Source organism: Zosterops lateralis, assembly GCF_965231275.1.
Source record: "Zosterops lateralis genome assembly, chromosome: Z".
NCBI classification, from domain to species: domain Eukaryota; kingdom Metazoa; phylum Chordata; class Aves; order Passeriformes; family Zosteropidae; genus Zosterops; species Zosterops lateralis.
In genome coordinates this window covers 72,105,534-72,133,092 of record NC_139800.1, presented here as the reverse complement: position 1 = coordinate 72,133,092, position 27,559 = coordinate 72,105,534, and the positions used below count along the sequence as shown (strand labels likewise).

General features: G+C 39.6%; 1 protein-coding gene across 5 annotated transcripts in view; it reads right to left on the bottom strand.

Moving 5' to 3' along the window:
* The window catches only part of CAST (calpastatin), a 50,874-nt gene that overhangs the window by 7,327 nt on the left and 15,988 nt on the right, over nucleotides 1–27,559 (bottom strand). For all 5 annotated transcript variants that reach the window (XM_083883694.1, XM_083883697.1, XM_083883698.1 and 2 more), the window contains exons 4-22: nucleotides 16,236–16,295; nucleotides 12,023–12,073; nucleotides 11,694–11,750; nucleotides 11,434–11,550; nucleotides 10,312–10,410; nucleotides 9,690–9,791; nucleotides 9,042–9,122; nucleotides 8,897–8,950; nucleotides 8,208–8,303; nucleotides 7,968–8,063; nucleotides 7,154–7,252; nucleotides 5,928–6,011; nucleotides 5,195–5,242; nucleotides 3,150–3,254; nucleotides 2,761–2,856; nucleotides 2,267–2,368; nucleotides 1,162–1,245; nucleotides 634–681; nucleotides 361–456 (exon numbers count right to left, since the gene is read on the bottom strand). In XM_083883694.1, the coding sequence (XP_083739820.1) occupies nucleotides 361–456; nucleotides 634–681; nucleotides 1,162–1,245; nucleotides 2,267–2,368; nucleotides 2,761–2,856; nucleotides 3,150–3,254; nucleotides 5,195–5,242; nucleotides 5,928–6,011; nucleotides 7,154–7,252; nucleotides 7,968–8,063; nucleotides 8,208–8,303; nucleotides 8,897–8,950; nucleotides 9,042–9,122; nucleotides 9,690–9,791; nucleotides 10,312–10,410; nucleotides 11,434–11,550; nucleotides 11,694–11,750; nucleotides 12,023–12,073; nucleotides 16,236–16,295 (1,575 nt within the window). The remainder of the gene's footprint in view (nucleotides 1–360; nucleotides 457–633; nucleotides 682–1,161; nucleotides 1,246–2,266; nucleotides 2,369–2,760; nucleotides 2,857–3,149; nucleotides 3,255–5,194; nucleotides 5,243–5,927; nucleotides 6,012–7,153; nucleotides 7,253–7,967; nucleotides 8,064–8,207; nucleotides 8,304–8,896; nucleotides 8,951–9,041; nucleotides 9,123–9,689; nucleotides 9,792–10,311; nucleotides 10,411–11,433; nucleotides 11,551–11,693; nucleotides 11,751–12,022; nucleotides 12,074–16,235; nucleotides 16,296–27,559) is intronic.

Sequence of the window (27,559 nt, the reverse complement as noted above, 5' to 3'; positions counted from 1 at the left end):
CCATCTCAACCACTGGGTTAAACCTCACCACAGCTGAAGTTCAAACAGGTTTAACATGACTCTAAAAGAATGAAGATTTCACCAAGCCATCTAATATTCCCAAAAAACACTTTTAAAATCCTCAGCTGCAAAGCACTACTTGTGCAAGCAACTGGTAAAAAGATAGGTCAAATAACTGGTTTTTAATTTGTTTGTTTTTTTAAACTCCAGCTCTTCCATTAACTTACTTCAAGAAGTAGTTTAAATTTTTAGCTATTGGATTTAATTTAAAGAACTTTATATAAAGGAAATACAGAAAATGTCATCATTATTCAAAAAACTTGAAAATAAAACCAGATTTCAGAATTCTAATATACTCACTTTTACTACAGTTGATGTAGGTAATGGTGCAGGTGGTGATGTAGAACAGGAAAATCCTTCTGTCAAACTCTCCAAAAGATCATTTTCACTCATAGGCTGCCATTGCAATGAAAAAAAAAAAAAAAAAAAAAAAAGATTATACGTCTCTTCATATCTTAAAAAGTAAGCAGGTAACACAGCCCATTTTTAAACTTAACACTGGGCAACCCTGCTGACATTTGGTAAGTCATGAACGAAACACTCACTTGAGGTGAAATAATCACTTTTTTTTACCTGTGACTTCTCTTCTGGTTTTGGAAGGAGTGGTTTTCCATCTTTATCCTATAAAGAAAAAAAATCCCTTGCATTAAACCTTAAACAGCCATGCAATACAAGCACTCTGGGAGAATTCTCTAAGCAACAGAAAGTGTTACACAGGACAGGGATAAAACCAGCAGCCTTTATAGCATCAGCTGCTGCTACTCAAGGTGCCACTTAAATATCCAGGTCTCTGAGGTTTTCTGAACAGCTTTAACCAATCACAATTTATTTATTTCTAAAATACCAGAAGCTACTGAAAGACTCTGGTGGACTAATCTCAGATAGAATTATAAATATGCAGGTACCTGCATCTAAACCAATTCTATGCCCATGCACTCATGCAGTGATACTTGTGGGAACTACAAACTAGAATTTTTAGATATTATAAAAATGGCTGAACCAAAACATCACTGCTCCAAAATGAAACGGGAGTCTCAGTTTCACCCACATGTTTTCTGAGGAATGAAAGGGAAGTAAAACTAAGCACATTAAATAAATTACTTTGGCTTCTGTTAATCTGTAGTCTGGAGGAATTGTTTCTTCTTCTTCACCCAGTTTTTTGTGTTGTTCCTTTTTGGTTTTCTCCTGTGAAGACAAAAATAGGAATCACAGTAAGAAAATCAACTACCCACAGAAATGCACGTGAGCAAGCTTCCAGCCTCCAGTCTTCTGATTCAAATTGGTCTTTCTCATTCAATCCAACCACCAGATACAAATCTCATGAAAGTTAAAAGAAAGCATTTTTCTCTTGAGAAAGCCTTCATTCCCCTGCCTGTTTTTCCTCTGTGTATCAGAAGTGGCTGTACCTATTTCAGTGAAGTTAGCAGAGCTAAGTGAATAGACAAAGGTGGGCCAAAATCAAAAATACCTCTGAGTCTTAATTCTAGACATTTTTGGAAATCCACTCAACAGCTATCTGGGCTGCATGCAAAGGAAGGCTTAAGAGAGAAATCACTGGCCCACTTCAAAAATTATTACCCCCATACAAGTCATGCTGGGAAAATGCCAACTAAGAAAAGGGGCTAATGCCAACTTTGGGAATTTTTTTCTGACAGAATTCCAGCCACCAGAAGGGCTGGTTTCTGACTCTAGTTTCTGGTTTCTGACTCCAGCCAATTCCATCTGGTTTAGGGTGGCACACAGGGGCATTCAGACGGTGCCTATGAACAGCATTCCCTTGGACAGGATTTCAGTGACTTACTTATGGATCCCTATTTAAATATAGAAACCCCAAAAGTTTTGTGCATAACTGCTAATTTAAACCCCTCATCATAAATTTGGTTCCTTCAGAAAAAGGAAAGGACTATATTGTGTGCTACCCCTTATGTGCATCTTAATTCTGCTTCAGTTCAGCAGAAGGATACAAGAAAACTCACTTTCCAGAAACTGAGGGAACTACTGCACTGCAGTAGTCAGAATTATTAGGAAAGTGTACTCATTGTGTTGAAATCCTACTAGTACTTCCTAGGCAGAACAGAACTGGTTTCAATAGTACATTTTGTTTGTAAAAAAAGTGAAATCATAATGTCTGCTCTGTAGGAAATGGAGGAACGCTGAACGTAATTACATCAACAGTCTATTTTTGAGGTCTGATTTTTTTCTCTACCTTAACTTTGTCCACAGCAGGCTTTTTCTCATCTGGATCAGGCTCCCTCTTTCCTAGGCTACTGGACAAGGCTTCCAGTGCATCATCTGACACAGGACCAACCTGCATGGGTGTTGATACAGGAAAAATCAATTTTTACTTTGAAGAAACCTGGTTTTATTTTTTCCTGCAGTCCCTATTAGGTTCACAAACAGCATCCCCTTTAGGGCACTAAGAGCTGGAGGATACCACAAGAACTATCAGTTTGGCTTTCTCTATGAGGAAGGGCACTGACCATTCAGTTTGTGCTTGACTAGGGTTTTTTTTTTTTTTTTTTTTTTTTTTTTTTTTTTGTTTTTTTTTTTTTTTTTTTTTTGTGAACCACTCAGCCTTTGCAGATTACCACTATGGAGGACGAACATGCAACACTGAAATAAGCATCCTGACAACATGCTCTACCATCGAATAATTGAAACACCAAGTTTTGCTCCAGCAGAAAGGGCTCCACTACTTACTGAAGGCACAGGAGCTGCAGACTGCACAGTGCAAGCTGTGGCACAAGGGACCACTTTATCCTCACTGGCTTTTGCTGACACAGAACCCGAAGGCTTCTGAAAGAGAACCATTTACACTGTATTTTAGTGAACAGGTTGGAAAACACAAAATGTGCCCATTAAATGGCTTTCCCTCTGCCCTAAATACAGTACTAAATGAGAAAGAAAAGTCTAATTTTAAAGGCAGAAGATGCTCAATGACAAGCTGAGTTCCAATACTGCATGTTCCACTAAAGGTAACAGGAAGAGTTAAAGAAGAAGAATTTTTTTTTTTTTTAAAGAACAGTAGCACTACCCAGTCTTAGCAAAACTGTCACTGTCAGCCTCTCCAGTGAACCAGAAAGACATACTTTGGATATGCTGCAGGGCTTTGGTGCTTTAGGTTGTACTGCAGGCTGTGAAGGGCAGGCAAAATCCTTTGAAAATTCATCAACAAGATCAGATTCACTCAAAGGCTGCAAAAAAAAAAAAAAATCAAAAACCAAATAAACAAACAAACAAGAAAGTGGCACAGGTGACGCACTGTCTCATTTTAATTTACTATTTTAAGAACTGTATTTCAGCTACTCAGAAAGCAGGAAAACATCTGTAGCTTACACTGAAATAACCTTTCACAATTATGTGCAACAAAACACACTTCAGAATAGGAAAAAAATTCTATTTTTTCAAACCTCAGAATCAATTTCTTTGTTATTATAAATGAATATAATGTAAAGAACTGTACATATAAAACATAATATAGAGAATAGATGTTCAAGACAGGGCTACTGTAAAGGAAAATACAACCTCTTAATTATGAAGAAAATGCTAATATTTAGTAGCAGAACTAGAATTCCCTGGAAGTTCCCTTAGCCTGTCCACTGATTGCTGGCACTCAGTGGTTTTCACTGTGCATGTTTTGGTGAGTAAAAACACAGTTTTAGTTTCCTGCTGCCTGTGATATATTACAATCTACTGACACTGTGTGAACTAGGCCTCTGCAATCCATAAATCCCTACATCTATATACCCGAAGCTCCTGCGACCTTCCAAATTACTGTTCAGAGATAAATGTTTAAATCTTTGCTAGCAGAGATGGCCATTCACCTGCTGCATGGACCTCAACAGCTTGGGGGCAGACTCATAATGCACAAAAGGAGATTTCCGAGAGAGAAATCCCTCCCCCGTTCCCTTGCCTCTAATTCTTTATAAAGTGTCTCAACATGTAAGGCCCCGCTTTCCCTAATGCCTGAAATCCTCCTTCAGCCACTAAATAAGAAAAGGCATTTAGGTAGTAACTTTTATTCCCCAAGACTAATGCCACTGCATACACTTAAGGCCACGCAGAGTGGAGGCCCCGCAGAAGACAAACAGTAGCTGAAATCCCGAAGGAAGGACTTTGCCTTCACCAGAAATCAAGGAAGAACAGCAAGTGGCTGATGGTTTCCAGCTACTAGTACAGCCTTTCCCATCTGGCTGGTTTTGTTTTCACTGGTCTCAGGGTTATCTCCTGGCAGCAGGGCCCAGTTCCCCCAGAGCAGAGCTCATGACGGGAGGCCTGGCAGGAGCTCTCTGCAGCCTCAAACATCCAGCACTCGACAACCACACGTCAGACCGGACATAAACATTTTTAAGAGACCAAAATGTCTTTTTTCCCAGCTTTTTGTATTCCTTCCCTCCACACTTTAACGCTGAATAGTATGAATGAGTTCAGATTTCTGCTCAGAAGGCACTCAGACTAGTCCTGACCTTCGCACTCATGTCAGGAGAGCAGAGATTTCCTGTGCATTTCCAATTTTTGGCAGGACTCCTTGGCTCACATTAGTTCCAAAGTGGAGCCTTCAGTTTCTTCAGTGCACAGTTCCTTTGCTTTCTTCCTGTGCCTTTAAAATCATTATTTGCAACTGTCCCTTTCAGTATTTTAATGCTCTCTTGCACTTCCTAGGCCACAATGGATACTCTTTGCAAAGTCCAGGTTGTTCTTTGTAGTTAGGAAAATGTCCACAGCAATATTTTTTCCTTCTTTCCAGTCAAATTCCTTTATATTTGATCACTAGCAAGAGAAACAAAAAGATTTTCCTGCTTCACCTCTCTCTATCCTTAACAGTTCCAACAGACCTTTATAGAATACTTACACTAATTCCCCATACAGCCTTTCTCTGAGTCAGCAATTATTTTTGTAGCTCTCTCCTGTCTTGAACTCTCTAAACCTTCTCCTTACATGAGCTCTTCATTCACAGACAAGTGAATTTCAATAAAACCAACTTCCACTAGAGGCTTGCACAGGGAGTTTTGTGCAAGGAAGTAAAACACAAGCAGACCAAGAGACTTACATCATGGCACAGAGAGAAGTGATGACAGAGAGGGAGAAAACAGGATATCTAGCCACACTCCTACAATATTGTCAGTTTTCTAACCTTTGGTTTTTCTTCAGGCTTCGGCAATATTGGTTTTCCATCTTTATCCTAGAAGGAAATGAAGTATTATTGACGTCTTCTGCTGTTACAAGAAGTGCCATACTCAGTAATCACCAGCAAAATAATGTAAAGTAAATTACATACTCAAGAATGCATCAGTGACAGGAATTCCCCTAAATAATGGGGAATGTTTACATGGCCAGATAAGTAGTTCAAAAAGCAAGTTGGATGTGAGCACATTACAAGAGACTAAAAGGTGTTCTGCCATTGTTTTGGAATCAATCTAATCTCCATCACTTTGAGTAACAATCAAAAAAAAAAAAAAAAAAAAAAAAAAAAAAAAAAAAAAAGGCACAATTTTCCCACCATTTTACATCAGTGTTTCAAGGTTACATTACGAAGTGATACCAAAGAGCAGTCCTGCAAAGGGATGGATTTTATTTTACAAAACTGAGATTGTCACTCTTGGAGAAAGAATAGGTGACTTTGCCATTTGAGAAGACTCACCCAATCTCATGGATGAGATGAGATCTTTGCCCAGAGTGCCTGGAAAAAACAGTGATGCCCACAAAGGAAGAGGAAGCAATAAGAGATATAGAAATCACCAAGGAGAAAGCCATTGATTAAATACTAGTTTAGTTTGTTTTCCCTGTGATCTTTCCTTCTCTGTAATGAAAGAAAGTGTCGGTCACAGTAATCTGCCTACAAAACAATGGATATATGAAAAACTTACCAACTCTGGCGTTAACCTGTACTCTGGAGGTATTGTATCATCATGTTCTCCAGCCTTTTGTTCCTTTTTCTCTTTGGCTTTTGCCTTAAAAAGAAACAACATAAAAAAAAAACCCATGTAAGTTCAAGTAGACAACTTCACTCTCAGGATTCTTCTGCGTACTGTGTACAAAAGAACAGGCATCTGATGAAATTGTTCTATGTAGCAAGATACTAAAATCCCTCAATTTATTCCTGATAAATGTCTGTGGTAAAATAATAATGGTTTAAGATTCAACGCCATATGTGAATACAGCTAAATTATTTAAAATCCTAAAAAAACTCTAGACAGTATTCAGAACTGTCTTTGTGGCAGGCACTTTGAGAATTTTTGTGTGTACAAAAACCTCAGGTTTTCTTGCATTTCAGCAGTCTGATTACACACACCATAATTCTGTGTCTTTTTCCATCACTGGCACCTAAACAAAGTTTTTAATTCTCTGAGTCTCCTTCATGAAGAAATGCAATCCACTAAGTTATCTGAAGGCCCAGACTGACTAAATCTGCAATACAAGAAGCTCTTTTTTAATCAAAATTTAGCTCAGCAACAGAAGATTTTTTTACTATTTCCCTGGCATTTGTTTGCTCTGAGATATAAGTGAAGATAGGAAAAAACCTGCTCTAACTACGGCTATAGAAGAGTTTGCAAAGCTAAATGGAAAAGTTAAAGCTTAACATGCAAACAGAGAGTAACTGTTTAAATTCTATTTGTTGGGGAAAAACAAAACTCTGAAAAGAGAGTGAAAGGCAAGACTCAAATTAGAAAGATAATACCATTTGATGGAAAAAAGAGAACACATGCTGGAAGTCAAAAATCAAACAGTAAATATGCACAAAATAAAAGCTTGCTATAAATTGTATAGAGTGCCGGGGGAAAAAAAACCACCAAAATAGACCTGTATCTAGCTGTGAATGTATGTATATATGTATGCTTGCTTGCATTAGCAAACAAGTGATATGCTCATAATTTTCCAGATCACTTTACAATGTTCTACTCTACCTGTATCCATTTGGAATTCTTAATGTTTTTCATTTTCTTAATCAATGACGACTCACACATTCCTTAGGCCTTTGATATCAAAATCACTTTCTTGTTATTTTACACATTTGTCCAGTGTCTAACAAAGAGAACTTGGGATTCCACAGCCAGAGTTTGGAAGCCAGGATAAAAAAGAAGGGACCTGTTACCTCTGACACCTCTACAATAGGGGTAGGATCTTCTTCAGGTTCAGGTTCAGGTCCTCCAAGTGTATCAAGAAGAGCATCCATTGCGTCATCTTTAATTTCCTGCATTTTAAGAAAATATGCAAATCATTTTATTATTTCTTTAAACTGACACGGGGTTTTACCTTACGTATTCTTATGCTGTATATGGAGAAAACAGCCAGCACCAGATTGGTCATTTTGGTTTGGCTTTACCCAATTTCCTTAACACCAAATTACCTGACAGGATTTGCCCAGCTTTGGTCAGACATGGGGCTTTTCTTAACCAGAGAAGGAAAAAAAAAGGAAGTAAAAAACTCCCCAAAACCCACAGTGTCAGAATGTCAGCTAACACAATTCTAATATGCTTTGACATGGCAAACTGAAAAAGTGTAAGGTCACACTCTATCCAGAAGGAAAAACAAGAAGGTTCATAAAACATGGGAAAATTACATCATATCCAAGTTTTAAATACAGATCATGGAGCTAAGAAAGATTCCCTACTAATATTTCTACTCTACTTCCTCTAGTGAGAAGAGTCACATTTATACGCAGAATACCATATTTATTTCGCAGAATCCAGAAAGAAAATCATCTGATGTGCTAAAGTCAGATCTTTAAGGCACAACGGAATCTGGGCAATGGCATTTCTCATTATTCCTATGTTTTCTATAATAAACAGGATTTACATTGAAAATGAGAATGATCATCATCTATACGAGAACAAAAACAAATAATAGCAGCATATCCCTGTAAATTTTAATTATAAGGTAACCAGTGAAAGAAGGACTGTGCATACCTCTTTTGATTTTGTTTTCTTCTCCTTAGGAGGAACTGAGGTCTTAACTGAACTTGCTGCTTGTGCTTGCACAATTTCTTCTTCTTTATTTGGTTTCTACAAGTGAGATGAATTGCAGGCAAATTTGCAAAAATAGAAAAGAAGCAGGAAGTTTTATCTACTTTAAAATGAAATATTATGATAACAGTGTCAATTTTTCCTCACAATAAATGCATGCAATGGCAAGGGAAGTGTCAATACCTCTGTAAGACTTGTCTCCTTCTCCTGAGCAGAAGCAGCATTGCAGGTGAAGTCAGATGACAGGGCCTCTGCAAGCTCATCATCCGTCATTGGTTTCTGAGCAAGGAATTGCAAACCAAGTTATGACCACAAGAAAGTTCAAATATCATCACGGGTCAAGCTGAGTTTACAGCCCGAGTGTGTCCCACGATTACTCACACAGTGACCTCACTGCCACAAGTTCCTGACACAACAAAAAATAAAGATGCTTGCCCCCACTGGTTGATTCATATCTCAGATAAGCTTTTATTTTTTGTATGTCAAACTTCTCAACCAGTAAAATTATGCTGGCTGACAGAAATCTCTGGTGTAGAAATACTAGCCTTTGCTGAAGGCATTACAGAGAGACTCCTGCTTGCACAGTATTTGTCTCTTTTGTTATTCATATGCCCAATATTTCTCTAAGCATTTATTTGACTTATTTCAGCTTCAGCTTTGTGAAAATTCCTACACCTTTATGAAAAACATCTGTGCCAACCTCTATTTAATATTATCAGTAGCTAGGTTATCTGGCACCCCACATCCCCCTCCCACTGCCTGGGACTTTTGGAGAACAGGCAACATTTATATATTCCTAGGAATCCAATGATAACTGGGTTATTTTCACCTGGGTTACTTTCACCTTCCAGTATATTAAAAAAAGATCTTACTTCATCTTGCTCATTTGCTTTCGGTGGGACCACATCTTTGCCATATCCTTTGCTCTAAAATGAGAATTAATTTTGTAGTAAATGGGAAGCAGAAATATCCCATGTTACAAAAAATACACATGAAGAAAGTATTTAACTCATTCACCTTTAACAGTTTCACATACTCTGGAGGGAGACTACCTTCCCGTTTGCCCAATTCTTCCACGTATCTTGAATATATATCTTCCTGTGAAAATAATGCACATATTAATGTTTATGTACTGTTCTTTACTGAAATAAATTTCTGATAGAGCTACCTACAGTGATACTGCCAGAAAGAAAATGCAAATATTGACTAGGACACTCTCTAGTGTCTTTCAACACCTATTGTCATGCACATGCCTCCCCACCTGCTTCAATAGTGCTCATCATCCAGCAGAACATTCCCAGATTCCTAATTTAAGCCACTTCACTGTCTCAGACCATAGGATGTATTGCTAAACCTTGACTGCTTTTGAAATAATTATCAATTCCAAAATTTTTGTCATGTTTTACTGAGCCACTAAGCTTGTAATCTAATCCTCCTCGCATGACTCTCCCATTCAGACTCAGAAAGCTGTGCATTCTTCAACAAATTTGCAAAATGATGTCATTTCTACATAACAAAACCAATATTGAAATGTAACTATGCACCCTCTGTTTTAACTCTTCATAGATCACAGCTACAAGTCCTGGATCAACGTAATAATGAGCAACTACAGATGTAATTTAGACATGAATCTTCTAAGAAATAGGAATGTGAGGTGTAAAATACCGTAATTTCTGGGCCAGTGTAAACAGGAGTAGTAGGCACGTCTTCCTCAGGTCCACCAAGACTGTCTATTAGGTTATCAAGTGCTGATTCATCCATACCAGGCTAAAAAACATAAGCAAACCATTATAGAAGTTACCAAGGTGTACACAGAAGGAAAAAAAAAATCTGAAGCATCCGGTGAATCTGTAGAATACTCTTAGAAACCAACCTAAAAGCTTTCTTTCAGCAGGACATATACTTTCCCAAATTTTCAGTGAGAATGGTTCTAACCTCAATTCTCCAGTGTCATTAACAAGATATTTTGTCTTTGCATATCAGTAGATACACATTTATATTCAGATAAAACTGAAAACAGGGAATAACTGATTTTAAGCTTGTATAAGTTCAAGCTAGCTTCTAAAGCAGTCCTATTTGACAAAACACAAATAACACATCACTTGTTTTTTACCTCTTCCTTTAGATGGCCTTCCACCATCATACATACATTGAAGATGTAACAGTACTTCAGCAGTTGCCCTTTTTTTTTTTTTTTTTTTCATGAAACTGAAGTATTTCAGAGACAGAAGCACCCTCTGAGACATTATTGCAAAGGAAGCCTTTGTCTGGGGCTACGTTTACTAACCTCAGTACTTGGTTTGTCAGCAGCAGCAACTACACTTGAATCAGCTGTGCCCGCTCCAGCAGCTGCACCAGCCACTGTGGGCATCTCCTTGGACTTTTGCTGGAGAAGAAAACCAGAAAAATTAAAAGATAGTTTATTGCAATGTTAAAAGAGAGACAAAGTAAAACATTCAATGCTGAGACTATGCAGTTTTTAGGGCTCAGCAACTGGCTGGTGCAAATGCACAGCATCCAGATGCTTGGGCAGAATTAGCTACCACCATAACAGCTCTGTTTCCAGTGGGATTCTGCTGTGGTAAAGAAAGCTTTCTATTTTAAGCACTCTACCTCCTTCTTTTACTCTGCCAGTGAAAGAAATCTGCAGGGCAAGAAAGACTTCGAGGCCCCTTCTGAGTTTTTTTTGGAAAGCTGTCATTTACTCCTGGTAGCTCTCAATGCACCATTAAACTCCAGCTGCAAAAGGTGCTTAAGCAGGCGGGTTGAAAACTGCTGCAGGCAGGGAGGTGGAGGAGAAACACCACCACACAAAATGCAGACTTCTGCATTACTGACACTCCTATTTACTGCCAAAAATAAGTGTGTTGTAGCAGAGCTGCAGGAGCCCTTCGTGTTACCCTGGCCTTGCCACCAGACGCACACACCAGCAAACCAAAACATCCACATGCTGATGCCACCACATGCTTTTCCTTCACATTTTTTCTCCATTTGCCCTATGGAAATAACCCCTCCCCAGCATTTTTCCCCAACTTTCCTCACTTCAGTTTTTTTTCAGAGCCTTGCATTCTGGGCTGACCTGCTACATTTGAAGCCAATGCTGCAGTTAGAGGGCAAGGGAAGAGCCTGACAAAGAAACAATGGCAGCTGTGTAGCTACAAGGAACTTAAAAAAAAACTGAGAGAAAAACAGAAGAGCCCCAAACACACAGGAAAAGGCCTAAAACTGACATTCTTAATGTCATTTGCTTAGCCAACAGCTTATCTGTGCTGTGATTTTTGGGGGCCCAGAAGTCTCACTTGCAATATTCAGCTAAAGAATCCATCTTGATGTGGATTCCTAGCATCCCTTCAATAAAATAACGAAAATTTGCTTAAATAATAAAAACTGGTTGTTCCTTCTACAATACCTTTGCCGTCTCTGTGGAAGTTGCTGGTGGCGGCTGGTCAGCCTGAGTTGTAGTTACTTTTCCTGTGTTATTTGGTTTAGAAGCTGTTGTCACAGTAGGTGTGGTTTGGTTTTTTCCCTATGGAGAAATAAACTATTATCAGTAATTATGGAGGGCTGGCTTTTTGTTTTTTCAAACTATTTTTTTAAGCAAAAGATGGAAGTAAAATACTCATTTAAAAATTCAAAGAGAGATAGAGAGGTAGAAATTACACAACTTACATCACTGGGTTCCTTTTGCTTCTCTTCAGACAGCTGTTTATTTTGAGAGTCTGTTGGCTGTCATAAAAGAAAAAAATTAGATAATTTACCATTTCCACCACTGAATGCTATGGAATATGATCCATGCTTGTCCAAACAAGCACAATACAGTTCTAAATGTGGTTAACACGACATTTCTTGGGCTCTCCTGAAATTTTTGCCCAGGTATATCACTGGTCACACACCAGTTTCATGTGACACAGAATGAGCCAACAGTTCAGCATCTTTTGTCAAAGTTAGTAAAAGACCAAAGTGCAACAACTCTGCAAAGGTGAAAAGTAGATATTCACCTTGTCTGACTGGGTGTTTTTTTCAGATCCTGCTTTGGTTGTCGGTGTGGACTGAAATATAAACAAAATTTATACAGAGATTAATATGCATGGTTATTTGCAGAGGATCAGATTATGTAAAGCAGAGTATCAGGCAAGTTCACACTTGTCAGCATACATGCTGTCTAATTACTACACACTAATCTTGCAGTTCACAACTCTCCTAACAGAGGCTGCCAGTGATTTAAGAGCACTCAAATGTGTGCAAACATCCACACACAGACACACTCATTTCTCACATGGCAGATTGAGAGGGAAAGATGCTAAAAATGTAGTAACCAGTTTGATACCAAACCCAAATTGCCACTAGAAATTTCTAAAATAGCCTCAAACATCATTTAACAAATTATTTTTCACCAATTCATCAATAAAATAATTATAATTGTAATGTAAGTAATTATAAAAATACATATAGTCCTGATGGAGAAGACATTCAATTCAACAGCACATATACAGAGTGGGATATGACTACTCAATATCCTTACACTACACACAGCAGAAATTCTCTACTTTTCGTCTCCTCTGTAACCTTGTAATGCTCTTATTTTACAACAGAGCTGGACAACCTGGCTAGGATAGTATTGCATGACTGCACTTCCAGGGTGTACACCTGAAAAGCTTCTGCAGCCATGCCACAAAATCAATTCCTGTGATTCATTCAGTCAAAGTACAGTAAGCAATAAATCACAAAAGTAAGAACCAAAACTGAAAAATTAAAGAATTGTTATGTCTGTTAAGAAGAAAGAAACCCAGCCTCCTCACCATATTTTTCTTCCTATTTTTTCTTGCTACTTCAGCTGCACTATGAGCAAAACAAAAAAAGCCTTTCATCTGCCAAACATTAATTACCATTCAGAATCATCCAGCTTCCGTTTTCTGGCTGACCACACAGAGAAATTTGCTAAGTTTGTTTACATTTTATTACGCAAGTACTCACACCCTCACACTGAACTGCAGACACTTGGCTGGGAAATCCTGAGCACACATTAAAAGCAGATGCCTGGGCATAATCCTGGCAGAAGTCTTGGAGCTTTCACAAACACACCTCCACACACAAGTGGGGAAATACTGATGGAGAGGGAGGAGCAAAAATTCTCAAAGTGAGAAAAAATATATTAAAAATAAATACGAAAAAAAAAAAATCATCACTTAAGGTTGCAGACTCCCACTGTCTCCCCAGATTCTCTGCTTTGTATTTTGTCTTCATGCCTAAAAGCTGATTGAACTCTCAGGTTCAGTCATGCTTTATATGCTCCCACTTTTGTGTCCTTATCACATGACTACTGTTAACTCAAAGACACACATCCATTTTCATACCTGTACACTAAATAATCCTGTAATGAAAGGATAATCCAAAATTTTCCTAATTTTTACAATAAATTAAGGTTGGGTATGTTTCTGTTAAATCTATAGCAAAGAGTCAATCAGACCTGAGGTGTCCTTCAGCAGCAAGGTGCAAAAAACGTAACAGAAGTGCAAAGATGATGTACAAAAAATACATTTTGACTTTTCTTGCTCTGGGACCCCTGCCTGCTCAGAATTCTAAGTACCCTGCTGTCAGAGGGTCTCATCTGCCTTTCAAAAGAAGACTGAACACATCTTAGTTTTGCAGGACCATAAAATATATGTACTTGCACTTCTGCCCACACCCAACAACACCTGTACAGAACATTGAATACAAATTCTCAACCTGCCAAACCAGTTATGAACAACTGCAAGTCTTCTTTTTTATACTGTAAATATTATTTTACTGAATACTTTATGCACCTACTGTGTGAGGTACGCATCATTCACTATCCTTTTCTAATATTTAAAATATGCAGAATTACCCATACTATAAATTTATGTTTGGTGATGCTGAAGAATAAATGGACCCATATGGGCAAGGATTTGATTCAAGACTTGCACACAAAAGCATGCTGAGGCCACAATAAAACACGTGATTCTAAACATCTGCTCACACACAGAGACACATCTATGTAAATACACTTTTAGCAATTACAAAATTCAAATCTATTAAAAAAAAAATCAAACAAAAAAACAAGCAATCAAACCAACAATTTTAGTACAAGGCTATCCATTCAGAGGAATTGTTCAACCATCCTTCAAACAGAGTCAGCTGTGAGGAGCCACAGACTGAAACCATGGCATCAGCTGATGGCCTGCACTGAATTCCTATGGCAAAAAGGATGTTCCTCTTCTCCTTCAACTCCCTGCTTCCACCTGCACTGTGCCAGGATCCAATAGGATGTGTTTTAAACTGAGTGAAAAATGGTCTGGAAATGAAAAATAACATTTTTTCACAGGTTCCCTGGTTCACAGTGGCAGTTGCACAAACATGTGCAGAAGGAAGACAGATGAAGGGGATGTGTTTATGACAGTGGCAGCAGCAGCACCCTGTTTCTCCCAATCCTGCAAAATCCACAGGGTGCTGGCTCTACACCCTGGTCCTCCAAACTCTCCACCTAACTCCAGGCTTTGCCTACAGAACAAGAAATTCCACATTCTTTTCTCTGCCACAGTGAACTCAGGGCTTTCTCAGAGAGGCACAGTGCTGAGGGTCCATTAGAGATAAAGGAGACACACAGAGAATTGAAGGTTTAAGGAGGAGTCCAGAGCATGTATAAAGAGCAGTGGCACACTAGAGAGACTTCAGGAAGGACAAATGAGACGTGGTTACAGCAGGCAATTGGGAAAGATCTGTTAATTTGCAAGAAATGTAGTAATAGAAATTAAAGTGACTCAGCAACCTTACTTCTTTTCAAAGAAGTCTACTGCCAAAAATGCAAATGACTGGTTTAATCCAGCTGAAGAAAGACATTAATAATGCAACAGACATTAAAAGAAAACATTAATTATGTTACACATGCAAATGCAGGCCACTGTTTCAAAGGGATTTGTGTTTACCAGTCTTACAGTGCTGAAGCATGCCTCTGCTACTCTATTTTTGGCTCATTTACACATTCTTCTGAGAGTTGTTTTAAATTTCAAGTAGGGAAAGACCATAGGTGTCTGGGTAAGACCATATGGAGAACCACAGCATTAATGAACATGACCCAAATGAGTTTGCCCACAAACACAACAGGGAGGAGAAACCAGAGGCTGGCAGATGCCTTCATTTGTGAGTAATGATGATGGTGCACAAATGGAAAATTTGTTTAATTCAGCTCTTAGATGTACGTGTGCATGGAGGAAAAGGGTTTTAAAAGGCTGAGTGGAATGTAATGGCTAAGTTTCAAATGCAGACATGGAGATGCAGGCCAGAACAGAGACAACAGGAAAAGGTTGTTGCAAAGAAACTTCCCATTTGATAAATGGAAAAAAAAATCACCGTGAAGGTGACCAGACCTCAGCTCTGACTGTGCCAGATGCTGTAGGTGCTCAAAAGCTGCTTAGATGGGCCTCCAGCAGTGCCATTAACCCGCACAGCTGGCTCTGCCTGCACCAGAGCACCTATAGGAACCTCTCCCACCCTCACCCCTCCATGCACCCCTTCACTGGCATTTACATAAGGTGCAGGCAGCCCCAGCCTTTACCACCATACAAGTCCCTGCTGGCCTGGTCTGGCAACCAGCTTTTGTTGGTTTTGCTATTATAGTAGTGGAAAATGGAAGAGGTGGAGGGAGAACCATTAATCATTTGTTTAAACAACACACATAACTCCTGTTAGGCAACGTGAGGATGATGACTCTCTCCTAATAAGCAATGGACAGGACTGATGACACAGCCCTGACACTGAGGAAGCCCCAGTCATAAAACAAGACAGAACAAGCGTGAAGGGGAAAGGCAGGGGAGCTGTCACACAGAGAAACACAGGAGATTAACGAGAAGATGCAATTGTACATACAGAGAGAGCTGAAGATCATCCTGGGTTTGTTGAGTATGTGAAAAATCATCACCAGGTAAATAACCCCGCAGTTACACTGGGAGAGCTATACACATTGTCAAAAAATGTGACAGAGCTAAAATTAAACAATTAATTTTCTTTTTATTGCTATTGTAAAAACCTCCAGTTGCTTCGAATAGCACTTTTTTAGATTTTTTTTTTCCCAGAGGAAACTAAGCTACAGATAAAACATGAGGGTAAAGTTACTCAGTATCAAAGTGTTAAAAAGGAAATTCCATGGCTTCATACATGTGCCATAAAAGCATGGTTTTCTTCTGGAATTCTTACCCTAGTTTCAGATGGCTTCATAATTTGTGGTTTTGATGCATCAGCAGAAGGAGACTGTTTCTAAGAGAAAAAAAACAAAACCAGCCTTTACTTTTGTAATAGTTACTTGAATCAAGCAAGCATGAAGAGTCTGAATTAATTTGTTATCCAGATGAAAGTTAAGAATAAATAATTTCTGAAAATTAGAGTTATTATTTCAGATCTTTTGCCTGGACTGTATTTCTACAGTACATACATGTAGAATTTTGATAGTTTGATGACGCCCACAGACCTTCTTTAAACATTATTTTTTTCTCCTCTGACATGTACTGACAGAAAATTTTCCATCAAGTACCAAGTTATACTCAAATCTCATTCTCACACTGAAGCACATATACTTACTTTGCAGGACCCATCCACACTTCTTTTTATTTTATTTTATTTTATTTTTTTTTTAAATATGCCCTTTGGATTTACTGGTTTGTTACAGAAAATATTTAATACTAAAGTATCAAACTCAAATATGTTGAGATAAAAAGGAGTAGTTAATATGTAAGCAACACGTGTCCCACCAAAGTGTTCCTATATACCATCTGACTATTTTGGAACTCCACAAAGAACATTCATTGTATTTTCTCCTGGCTTCAGGGATGTCAATCCAAAAACACAATGCTTTGTTTCTGTTGCGGCTTCATCAAATTACAAAGCCCAGAACATTCCAGTTGTCTCATCAATAATTTATAAAGAAGTAATACTCCTCTATTCTTGCTTCATGATCCTCTGCTTAAAGGTGTATTTTGTATTTTTGCATACATTCAAAGACATACTATGATTCTGTGATTTGCCACATCTGTCACATAAACACATTCATATGTCACTTAAATTTACAGCACAATTTATCTTTTTTATTCCTCTTCTCTTCCATTTTTACATTGTCTCTGTTCACTGTTCTACTTGAAGTATGAAAACACACACAAGCAGTCTGAATGAACAGAAGCCATTTTACTACTCTAAACCCTAGAGTGCTGTCTTACTTCCACATGGAAAAAATTATTAATTTCCCTAACTTCTTGCAGCACAAGCATTTCTCAGCAATAAGAGAAAAGCTTTAAAGAATTTAAAATGCACACTATGATGATCACAGTATGGTCTCCTCACTAGCTTAGTTGGTGTCTCACACACCTCAGAGAGAGGTTTGATTGTCCTAAATATATATTATAGAGAATCTGCAGTTGTCACACTGCAGAAAAGTAAACAAGTAATAAATATCTGCTTCCATATACCTACAGATTGACTGCTTAATAGATAGGAGCTTTTGCATGTTGGAGACACACATAGGAATGTACAGAGCTTCCTATATTAGGGCTGAGAACAAAAGTTTTTAATAACCTTTTAACACATTTCCACTACCACCATCACGTAATCTGCTGGCAACATATTTTTTTTTATTTGCTCTTTAACAGTTTTTTGTCTCCTTTTCTTTCTTCTGCAAGAAATGAATCTGAATTCCTTCTGCATGACTAACAAGTAGGTATCTGTTCTACACCTTCATATTAGTCACCATAGTCCCTGTCTGTTTAATTAAAAAAAACTTTTATCTGAGCCCTTCTCACTTCCATCCCTCAGAAAACTCCTACCAAGCCACTGTCTTAAAATGCACTGAAAAATTCTTTTTTCACATGTCCCAGCATAGTATCACCATCCCAACTGGCATGAATGAGTGAAAACCTCCCCAAAACCCAGCTGCTTCTTCCTGCCCTGTCCAGCTGGAGGGCAGTGACCAGCAGAAGCAAAAAGGTGAAGAACGTGAGTACTCATGGAGGAAGAAGGAGCAGTTTGAAAACCGAAGAGAGCTCAGTGCCCAGCTGCTGACCAGTGACTGTGGAGAACAACAAGCCATCCTCCTTGGGGACATCCAGGGTTAACTGAGGAAAATAAAGCCCTGAGGAGCCAGAGGAGAAAAGCAGAACAGGTGGGAAGAGCAGAGGGATCACCACAGAGTTACTTGCTTCACTTCCCCCACTTCCTGCTCAAGTTCCACAATAAAAGGCCACAATTTTCCACTCTCTCTCCAAAAAGAACCACTCCAAGGAAGAGGCTGGGTCCTTGCTCTCCCAGCCCTTCAGCCAGCAGGATTGGCAGCTAGACTGACAATGCCAAGAGGCTGCTGAGCTCCAACCCCTCTGGCTGGTGTGGTCACCACTGTACCCCCTTGTCACCACCAGCCTGGCTCCGGGACCAACCTCTTACCGCACGTTGCTCTGGTGCTCCCGACCCCAGGACTCTGCTCTGCCACCAGCTGTGCCCAGATGTTTCTGACACAGCACCACAGAGGGACTGCAGAAGGCGTGAAGCAATGCAGGGACGTGTGTCAGGCGTGGAGGTAAATACTAAAGTGCTGCCTGGCAACTTGGCAACAGAAACCTCCTGATGCAGAGCTGCCGTGTGGCTGAGGCACACCCAGCTGGCACCCCAGCATGGTCAGCCTGAACACTCCCCTGCAGGAAGACTGGGGTGTCAGACAGCAAGGGTTTAACCAGAACAGGAGGCTGGGGCAGATAAAGTCAGGAGATGCTGCAAATGGAGAGTGGGGTGTCCTCTGGGCTGTCAGGGATCTTTGGAGGGCAGACCAGTAGGGAAGAAGCAGCACAATCAGTGCTGGTTCCCCTTTTCCGGCAGCTCCACCCCCATGAGTCCTGCCTGAAACCAAGTGTGGATTCTGGAGGGCGCTGTGCCAACCCTGGTGCCCTATGAGTGAGGTGCAGGAGGGATCCCAGCCTTGGGGATGGCTAACACACAGCTCTTGTGTGAACTGGGAGGCAAATCCACAGCACGGCAACCAGGAGCACTGATAGCCCACCAGGAGCTGCTCCCTGCCTAAGACTCCTGAGATCACCACAGCAGAGACTTGACTTACAGGGAGGATGTTGTTACAGGACAGCACTAATTAAGCAAAGACTGATCCCTGTTAATTACCCCACCCTGCCAGCAGAGCTGCTGGGTGACCTGCAGTGTGAGGATCACTCTTAGCACAGGAGCTGACCGAAGGATCTCAGGCACTCCTGAGTTAGAGGATGGCTTTACAGGGAGGGCTGATGAAGATATCTGGGATCTAATTTGATAGAATTAAGAAAAAGAATATGCTTAGAAACTCATTTGTAATGTTAGCAAGGCAGTATTTATGCTACAGTTGAAAGAGAACTCTCACAGAAGCCAAGCAGTGAGTTAGCAAAATAAAACACTCAAAAATTGGTTATCTGGTCTCACTATGAGTATCACAGAAATCTGCATGAAAAATAAGGAGAAGAAGGAAAAGAAAATAATGATAATACAGGAGAAGAAGAAAATAATGGTGACAACATCAAAATAAAATAATTGAACAGCTCAGAGGACTAGATGCAGATGCCCTCTGGAAAAATGAAACAATAGGCAAAAAAAATCCATAACTGCTCTCCATTTCATAGAACTAAAAATCATTGAAACTACCCCAAGTGGAGAGAGAGCTAATGTCAAATAAAATGAAAAATTCTGGAAATTCATGAGGAAGATTCATCAGGCTGAGGAAAGGCATTTCCCAACCTCAGAAAGGGGCACAATTCACCAGCTGCAGACCTTCAAAACCCAAAGAGATGCTGTAAACATTTACCAAGCAACCCATACAGAAATGTTGAAATGACAACAAGAGGATAAATAAGAATCAACGAGAATAAAGCAACAAACTCGGGAAGAGGACACACTGTCACTGCAACTTTTCACTTTAGCTTTAGGTGACATTTTCTTGAATAAAATGGGGAAATTGGTCTGTAACATTGTGTTACAATCTTGCTTTCAGTCAGCTAAATAAAACAGAGCTCCTGATCTCTGACACTGGTGGTAGGTTGAAGGCAGCAACACAAAAACCCAAAACAACACCCAATTCCTCTAGACAGGCAGCAATACTGACAAAAGCATGCAAAGGCCATAGTGTAACAGACTGAGATTCTCCTACAAAAACAAACAAGGGAAAAGGAATCTGGGGAAAAGTAATCTGTTGCTGTGACAACGTAAATATAAATGCAAAATATAACTTCCAACTTCTTTGGCTTGAGCTCCTTTAGGTCAAGTGCTAGCACAATTTTCACCATCACACTGCAGCAGAGATGAACACTGAATGATATCAGGACAGGTTTAGGGTGGAAAAAAAGAAAAGAGAAAGTATGTATGAGGTACTTAGAGGCAGGAAAAGACCAGTCAGCACCTGACGCTTTGTACTGTGGTCAGAGCCCCAAGGAAATAGGAAACAAAAAAGAAAGTGACTTAGTCTTTATTAAAGAATCCTTCAGGTCTGTGCTCAAAGATCTTCTTTCTGGACAGTAGAGTCACTCTGAGGCAAAGGCTACCTGGACAAATCAGGCACCCCCTGCTCTAGCAGCCTTTGAGGGAGCTTGCATAAACATTTTTAGAGTGATCTAGCTGAATTCAGACTAGAACAGAGGACTGAAGAGCCACCCAAGTTCTCCTTCGGTATGACTGAGCTGGGACTGCTTCTCAGGCTTAGAGCTCACAACATCTATGATTTCACAATTACTAATTCACGGGGTGTGTAATGCAAGGGAAAACCTAATCTACCTGACTAGAGTGGCTGCTTCTTTCCATGAATGGCCCTGATACTGAGCTTTAATTAATGGCACTTGTAAGATGTGGGCAGCAAAAGCTCTTCAGAGAACCATTGTGTAAAATAATGGGTTATTTCGCTGAAGTGTGAAATACCACTTGAGCTGTTAAGAGGTTAAACCTCTCACTTGCTTTGATGTTGTGTGGCAAGGGCTGTGCAGCCCCTCTCATCCCTGGACACACACACAGGAGACAGAAGGTGGGACAGGGATAGCATCAAGGGTGTGTGTGTGCACACGTACAGATAAATACAAAAATCTATAAACGTGTGTATTGAAAGCTACCCTACATCTCAGACAAGTGACTTAAAATGGCAAAAAGGATTAAGCATTAACTCTTTATATATCTTTTATTGTTACAGTATCTATAATAGCTGAGTTTAAAAATTACAACTTTGAGTGCTGCTGTGTTATTTTCCATCCCAAGTAAATTTGGAAATATCCTACTATTTTGCAACTGCTGCTCTTATATGCAGTTCTGCTATTATATTTCTAAGAAAAGCATCAGTTTTTTAAGAAAAATATAAAAACACCTACAAAAACCAGGAAAACAATATTCTTCTCAAGATTTCAAGCTCTCAGTTAATTTTGTGGAGGCTTAATATTAAGAACCCAATGAAATGGAAGGGCAGGATGCAGGTTTCTAGTTAGTACCTGTGTATCATTCAGACACTGTTGTAGTTGTGCTGTCCTGTTGTGATGGATTTCTTAGTAGAAGTGATGACAACCATTTCCAAATGATTTATGCTGCAATTTCTGATGGCTGACTTTGCCTGTGTGTAAGGCCCCTTTCATTTCTAAAGCTCACTGTCATCTTTGAAACCCACCAACCTGCATGTGACAAAAAAAGCCTCCTGCCCCTGCCAGCCACTGCGGGCAAGTGGGGGAAAAAAAAAAATCCTTGGAGGACAGTTCGACAGTTCTAGTTACTTTATGTAGCTGTATTCTAACTCAATCTAAAACTCTTTTCCAAAGTTGTTATTTTAGCTGGTTTTCAAATTCATGTGACTGTAGTTCAATTCATCAATATACCTTGTTTAAAATACCTATCTTTGAAGCAAAAAAAAAGTAGAAACCATGTCTCTAGAGATGTTTCCTTGGTTTTTTAGCTCTCATAAACTCAGCTGCTGTGAATATAACTGAAAAATATTGACAATCTATTACTATCATTATAGTTCAAATTTCTGTAGCTACTATTGTGGAAAAGAATAACCCTAAAATTTCATTATTCTGCCATTCTCTCACCACGCAGAACAAGTATTTGCAACAATTATTATTAATCTATACCCAGAAGCAAGATCAACCACCATTTAGAGATGGTAAAAGACACAGAGGAAATACAGTCATTTCCTCACGAAACAAAAACACGACAGTTTTTTTAAGGAACTAGTTTGAACCAGGACACTGAGGTGCTCATTATCTTGTAAAGACTTTTACAGCCTCAGGTGCTGCTAAATTTATTGATGGTCATGAAACATTGAGCCAAACAACTTCCATTACACAGATTCACTGGTTCCTTCTATTTTGAATACTAGAATAAATTTTCTCCCATTTTGGCACAGAGACAAAATCCTTCAATACTTCACTGCAGAATTTCATCATCAGCTAAAGCTGGTTAACCACACTACTCAAATTTAATGCAACAAGTTTTTAAGCAGTGTTTTTAGAGACAATCTGCTTGCATTTGAATTTGTTTACACTGAACAAAATGTTATCAAGCAAATCAGTAAGATCAGTATTTTATTTACCACAGTGTAAAACAAGGCTTCACAGCTTCTAGAAACTGCCAAACCACCTTTAGGTGGGATGTCTTTTAAGATGTCAGGATTGCAGCAACCTAATTCAGGCCCAAGGCTTAATACTGGCATGTTTTTCTTTATTTCAGCAACCGTTAAGACTGAAACAACTTTATGCTGGAAAAAAACACGATTGAGGCCAGTGAATGACATTTCACTTGAAATAATTTTTGTACTATTTGACTCTTCCTTTAACTTCCAACACTTCAGTTTATGCTCAATTATATGCAGGAAGTCAGGAACTGTCAAAAAATTTGTAAGTATCCCACAGCAGATGGCAAGAAGCACCATGCCTGTTTGCTTATTTTGGAAGCAGAAGGAAAGAATTTGCTAGTTGATCACAGGTCATGCACAGTAACTATACAGCAAGAACTTTACATACTCACGGTTCAATTTGTGGCCATGGGGAATCACTTAGACTCCTTAGTATTCAGTTTGGTTTATTGCTTTAAAGGCTTTACTACATACAAAGGCAATTTCTAGTTAATGTCCTTCCATGATATTGGAAGTGAACTGGAAACAAAGTCAGTATATTCCAAGCAGAGTAACAGACTTCATCTGCTGCCTTCACATTCTGTGTGTCTGCAAACAGACAACTTCAGGTTGTACAATCCTTGTTTCTTTTAAATTAATCAACAATCAGTTTTAAACTCTCCATTCTTATTTCTCCTTAAAACACACTCTTCAATTACCTCCTCCTGGAAACTTCCTGTTTCTATGACAATAAATTCTACAAGCTGGCACACCCTGAAATTTCACTTTCATTCAGTCATATTCAGATATTAGAAGCAGTGCCCCAGTCCTGTCAAGCCTCTTCTCAGGTTCCCATTCTGCACAAGAGAGGATTACAGTAATGTATGAGCTAGTCACTGCAGATGAGCTCCCCTGTTTTTGTGGTCAAAAATCCTGAACTCGAAAATCCTCTTTTCAGTTTTGCCTCATGTGAGCATTTAGCATTTGGCTGCAACTTCTCCAGCCAACTGTTTCCATTTTCTCCATGCTGTTTCAAACACCAGAACATTCCACAGTTATCTGCAGCAGCAAACTGCAGGCTGACAAACAAACAGCAGGAAAACAGGAGATTAGGTGCCAGCCACATGCCACGCTGTGCTGCTGAGCTCAGCTAGGATTTGTGTCATTTGGTCTGCAGTGTCATGCAACACTCTGCTCTGCAGAGCTGAGATGCAAAAGGGAACTACAGACAGAACCAGGAAGTCACAAACAGAACCAGTATTCTCTAAAGGAGGGTTGGAAAAGACACTAAAGTTACATAAAGTTACAACTTCATCCTGAGGCTAAAGGTCTCTGAGGTTATGACTCAACTACTTCTACTGTCACAATCAAGCCAGGCAATATCCAATGTGAGAGCAGTACTCAGAACAGGAAAATTGTTTTTCAGCCCCAGAATGCAAAGAAAATGGAAAGAAAAAAATTATTCATGAATAGCTGTATGGACTGACACACACAGCTACCAAAATGAATGGAGAACACAGGAGAATAAATAAAAACCACCAATTCAAGGAATCTTAATAGAACTTGGCTGTTAAAATATCATCTAAGGGTAATGCTGCATTACCTGGGGTGGTGGTGGTGGTGTGTCATTGGTCTTTGTTCTTCAATCATTTTATAAAATTTCAGCACTGTTTTATTATTCCCACTTAAAAAGAGGCATATTGGGGCACCTCTTCTTTCAACATTGGCTTTAATTCAAAATCACTTCAGAAGGGCCTTCAGCATGCTCTGGAGAAACAACTGTACTATGGTTCAATTAAAAAAATATGAAACCTTCACTTTGATGACATTTTATCCAACCTCACAGCAGTTTTCTCTCCTAGGGATCAAAAATGCTCATTTTCAAGTCAGTTCCACCTCTTGCACTGAGCATGACGTAAAGGCAGGTACAGACCTGACTTCTTCCATAAAATCAGCAGGGTTTCTGAGCCTTAAGGAGCTCCCAAAGGAGCTAAAGGAGCTTCCAAAGGGTGCTAAAGGCCACCACCCTCCCTCTGTCCCTGCCAGGTTCTCCTTTTGGCAGAAGAGACTCTGGACAAAGCCCCAAAGTGTTAATGAGCACAAGCATCTTCCTCTCAGGGAAACAAAGAGTAGAACTGGTGACAGTGGAGAGGCTGGAGACCAACTCAATGAACAGTTCCTTTGCTTTCTGGAGATAGAGGTTTCCCCTCTGCCCTCACTCCCAGTACTCTAAGAGGCACCAGAGCAGAACAGCCTTGTCCAGAATTCAAACTGGGAGTGTCTCCCTCATGTACAAAGCTCTACAACCAGAGCCGGGAGGAAAAACTGGTCATGAAGCTCATTTCTGAAACTCCAAGATCAGAAAGAGAGTTTTCTGCAAGCTCTACATACCCTATGTATCTAACCACTCAAAGGAAACAAAAAAACCCCAAATGCCAAAAAACCCCAAAACCCCAAACCAAAAAAGCACTGTGTTATATAAAAGGCTGAGTGTAACAAATGTTAGTCTAGAAAAGGGAACATCTAGTGCAGAAGAAGCTATTATAAATTATTTTATATAAATCGAAAAAATACAACATTGAGGAAACTCGTTAACAACAACAACAAAAAAATCAAGAACTCAGCAGAGGTGTCTGCAATGTTTAAAAATTCTGGGCTATTTCACACACTACTTTTACTTTCTTCAAAGGAGAGACAATATTACCAACAATAACAAAACACTGGCATAACTTAAGAAATGCCTACCCACCTAATTTTCACTACTGCAAAAACAACATAATTTATTGAAAAGTACTAATTTTTCGCAGCTGTTTTAGCGTCTTTTAGATCATATATTTTTAAGTGCAGTAAACCACTGATACCTGAGCACAGTTCCAACAAGAAGTTGCTCTTGCAGATCACCACACCCTGACTATGCAATACTCTGTACAGGCATACAGGCTCTGTATTAGTATGCCAAAAAAAAAAAAAAAAAAAAAAAAAAAAAAAAATCACACACGTCTTGGAAGCCAGAACAGCGTGGACTGTGAGCAAGGAAAAAATACCAACCCCGCCCCAAAACAAAAATAAAAATACAGAACAACTCAGACACGACTTTTAAAGCTTGCTCTTCCTCGTCCCTGTCTTCTCCAAACTGCTGTATCACGTGGTGTCTGAAAAGGCTGTTTCCAGTATATTAAAATAAATTCAAAAGCTCAATAACAACACACTGCTCTGGAATGCCTCAAGCCTGCTGACAGGGGAGTCACGCCAGAAAGCCCTGGAGCTGCCAGCTTGTGTTATCGCAGCCCACAAAATTCCCAGAAAAGGGCGAGAAAGAGGACAGAACAAAACAAAACAAACAAAAAGAAAGGAACCACAACATGAACACAAACAAGCCTCACGCAGAGGCAGCGGGAAAACCGAGCAGGAACAGCTAACTTACTTGGTAAATGTGTGACTCCTGTTTCCCGCAGGGACAAGGCTGCTCCTCACCCCAGCACTGGGGCTGCGGCTTCCGGGAGCTGCTGCTGGCCAAGCCAAGCCAAGCCCTCTGCAAGCCAGAGTGCTGAGACACACAATCCCCACCCAGCAGCACAGGGAGGGCACCCCGAACAGCAGGTTCGGCTCCTGAGCCACAGTGAGCAAACCCCTTCTAATCCTCCTGGGGTGGCCCCTGGAGCTGGGTGCCCCAGAGGGACAGCTGTCACTGGGCTGTCACTGAGAGACACGCAGCAGAAGCAAGGGGTGAAGCTAAATTCAGCACCCAAAAATCGGTATTTGACTTCCACCTTCTGATTTCTCAGCACTGGTGCAAGGGAAAGGGACCTGTTCATTTCCCCTCAGCAGAGCAATATCCCAATTACAAGTTTACAGTCTCTAAATTTGGACTGATTACCCAGACTCTCTAAATACATAAATGCTACTAATTGAAAGTAATTGAGATGGTTTAGGCCACTTAAGGCCTAAACTTGACTGACTAGGGCTATTTTTAAGCATAACAAATCCAAATAATCTGTATTAGTTTAGAAATTAACAGGTGCTTTTTGAAATACCAATAATGATCTGCTCTTGAATTTCTTTTTGCCATATAATCAAATTTTCAATATCTGTAGTAGTATGGGAGAGTTTGTTTTTTTAAGGAAAAAAGCCCCTGTGCCACCAACAAAACCTTCAGCCACTTTTTCATAATAGCCTCTGTATTGCCTTTTATCTTGAGCAAATAATAAGAAGTCAGCCCTGGAAGGGAATTAGAAAGGGATAAACAACTGCAGACTGATGAAGAAAATAGCCCATTTCTGAGTGAAGTATAGAATTTTTTTCGTGAAAGGATTGTGATATTTTGACCGCTGCACAGGTCTACAAGTTGCAAATCCTGTATCTTTACACAAAGCCAGCTCTTCCATGCACAAGGCACCTTCTGTACTCCAGCAGCTTCCAATTTTTGATGTTTAGGTCTATTTTTAGCATGCTGCTGCCACCGAGAAAGCCAGCACTGTTCTCCACACAGGCACAGCCCTCCTGATTTTCATGTGCTGCCAACAGCTCTGAGGGCAACTTCCAGGAAGAGCCCCATGATTTACCACAATCCTGCTGCAGAACACCTATAAATTGTGAATCTGTGTCATGACACACACCTACCCCAGAGAGAACAGGGACAGGAAATCCTCAGATATCCCAAATTGTTATTTTTCTGGATAATCTCAGATTTTAGAGATATGACTGGGACTGTAAGAATAAACTTATGCATTTCTGTGGACATTCCCAAACAATCCTGTAACTTCAGATGCCTTCTACTCAAAAATTCCTTCCTACACAATAAGGTACCTCTGCAAAAATCACAAAATAAAAATTTGGTGACTGTTAATAAGGTGTGTAGCAGAAAAAAACCACTGACAGTAGGTGTCATTTTTGATGACTAGATTAACTACATAAACTTGCCTGC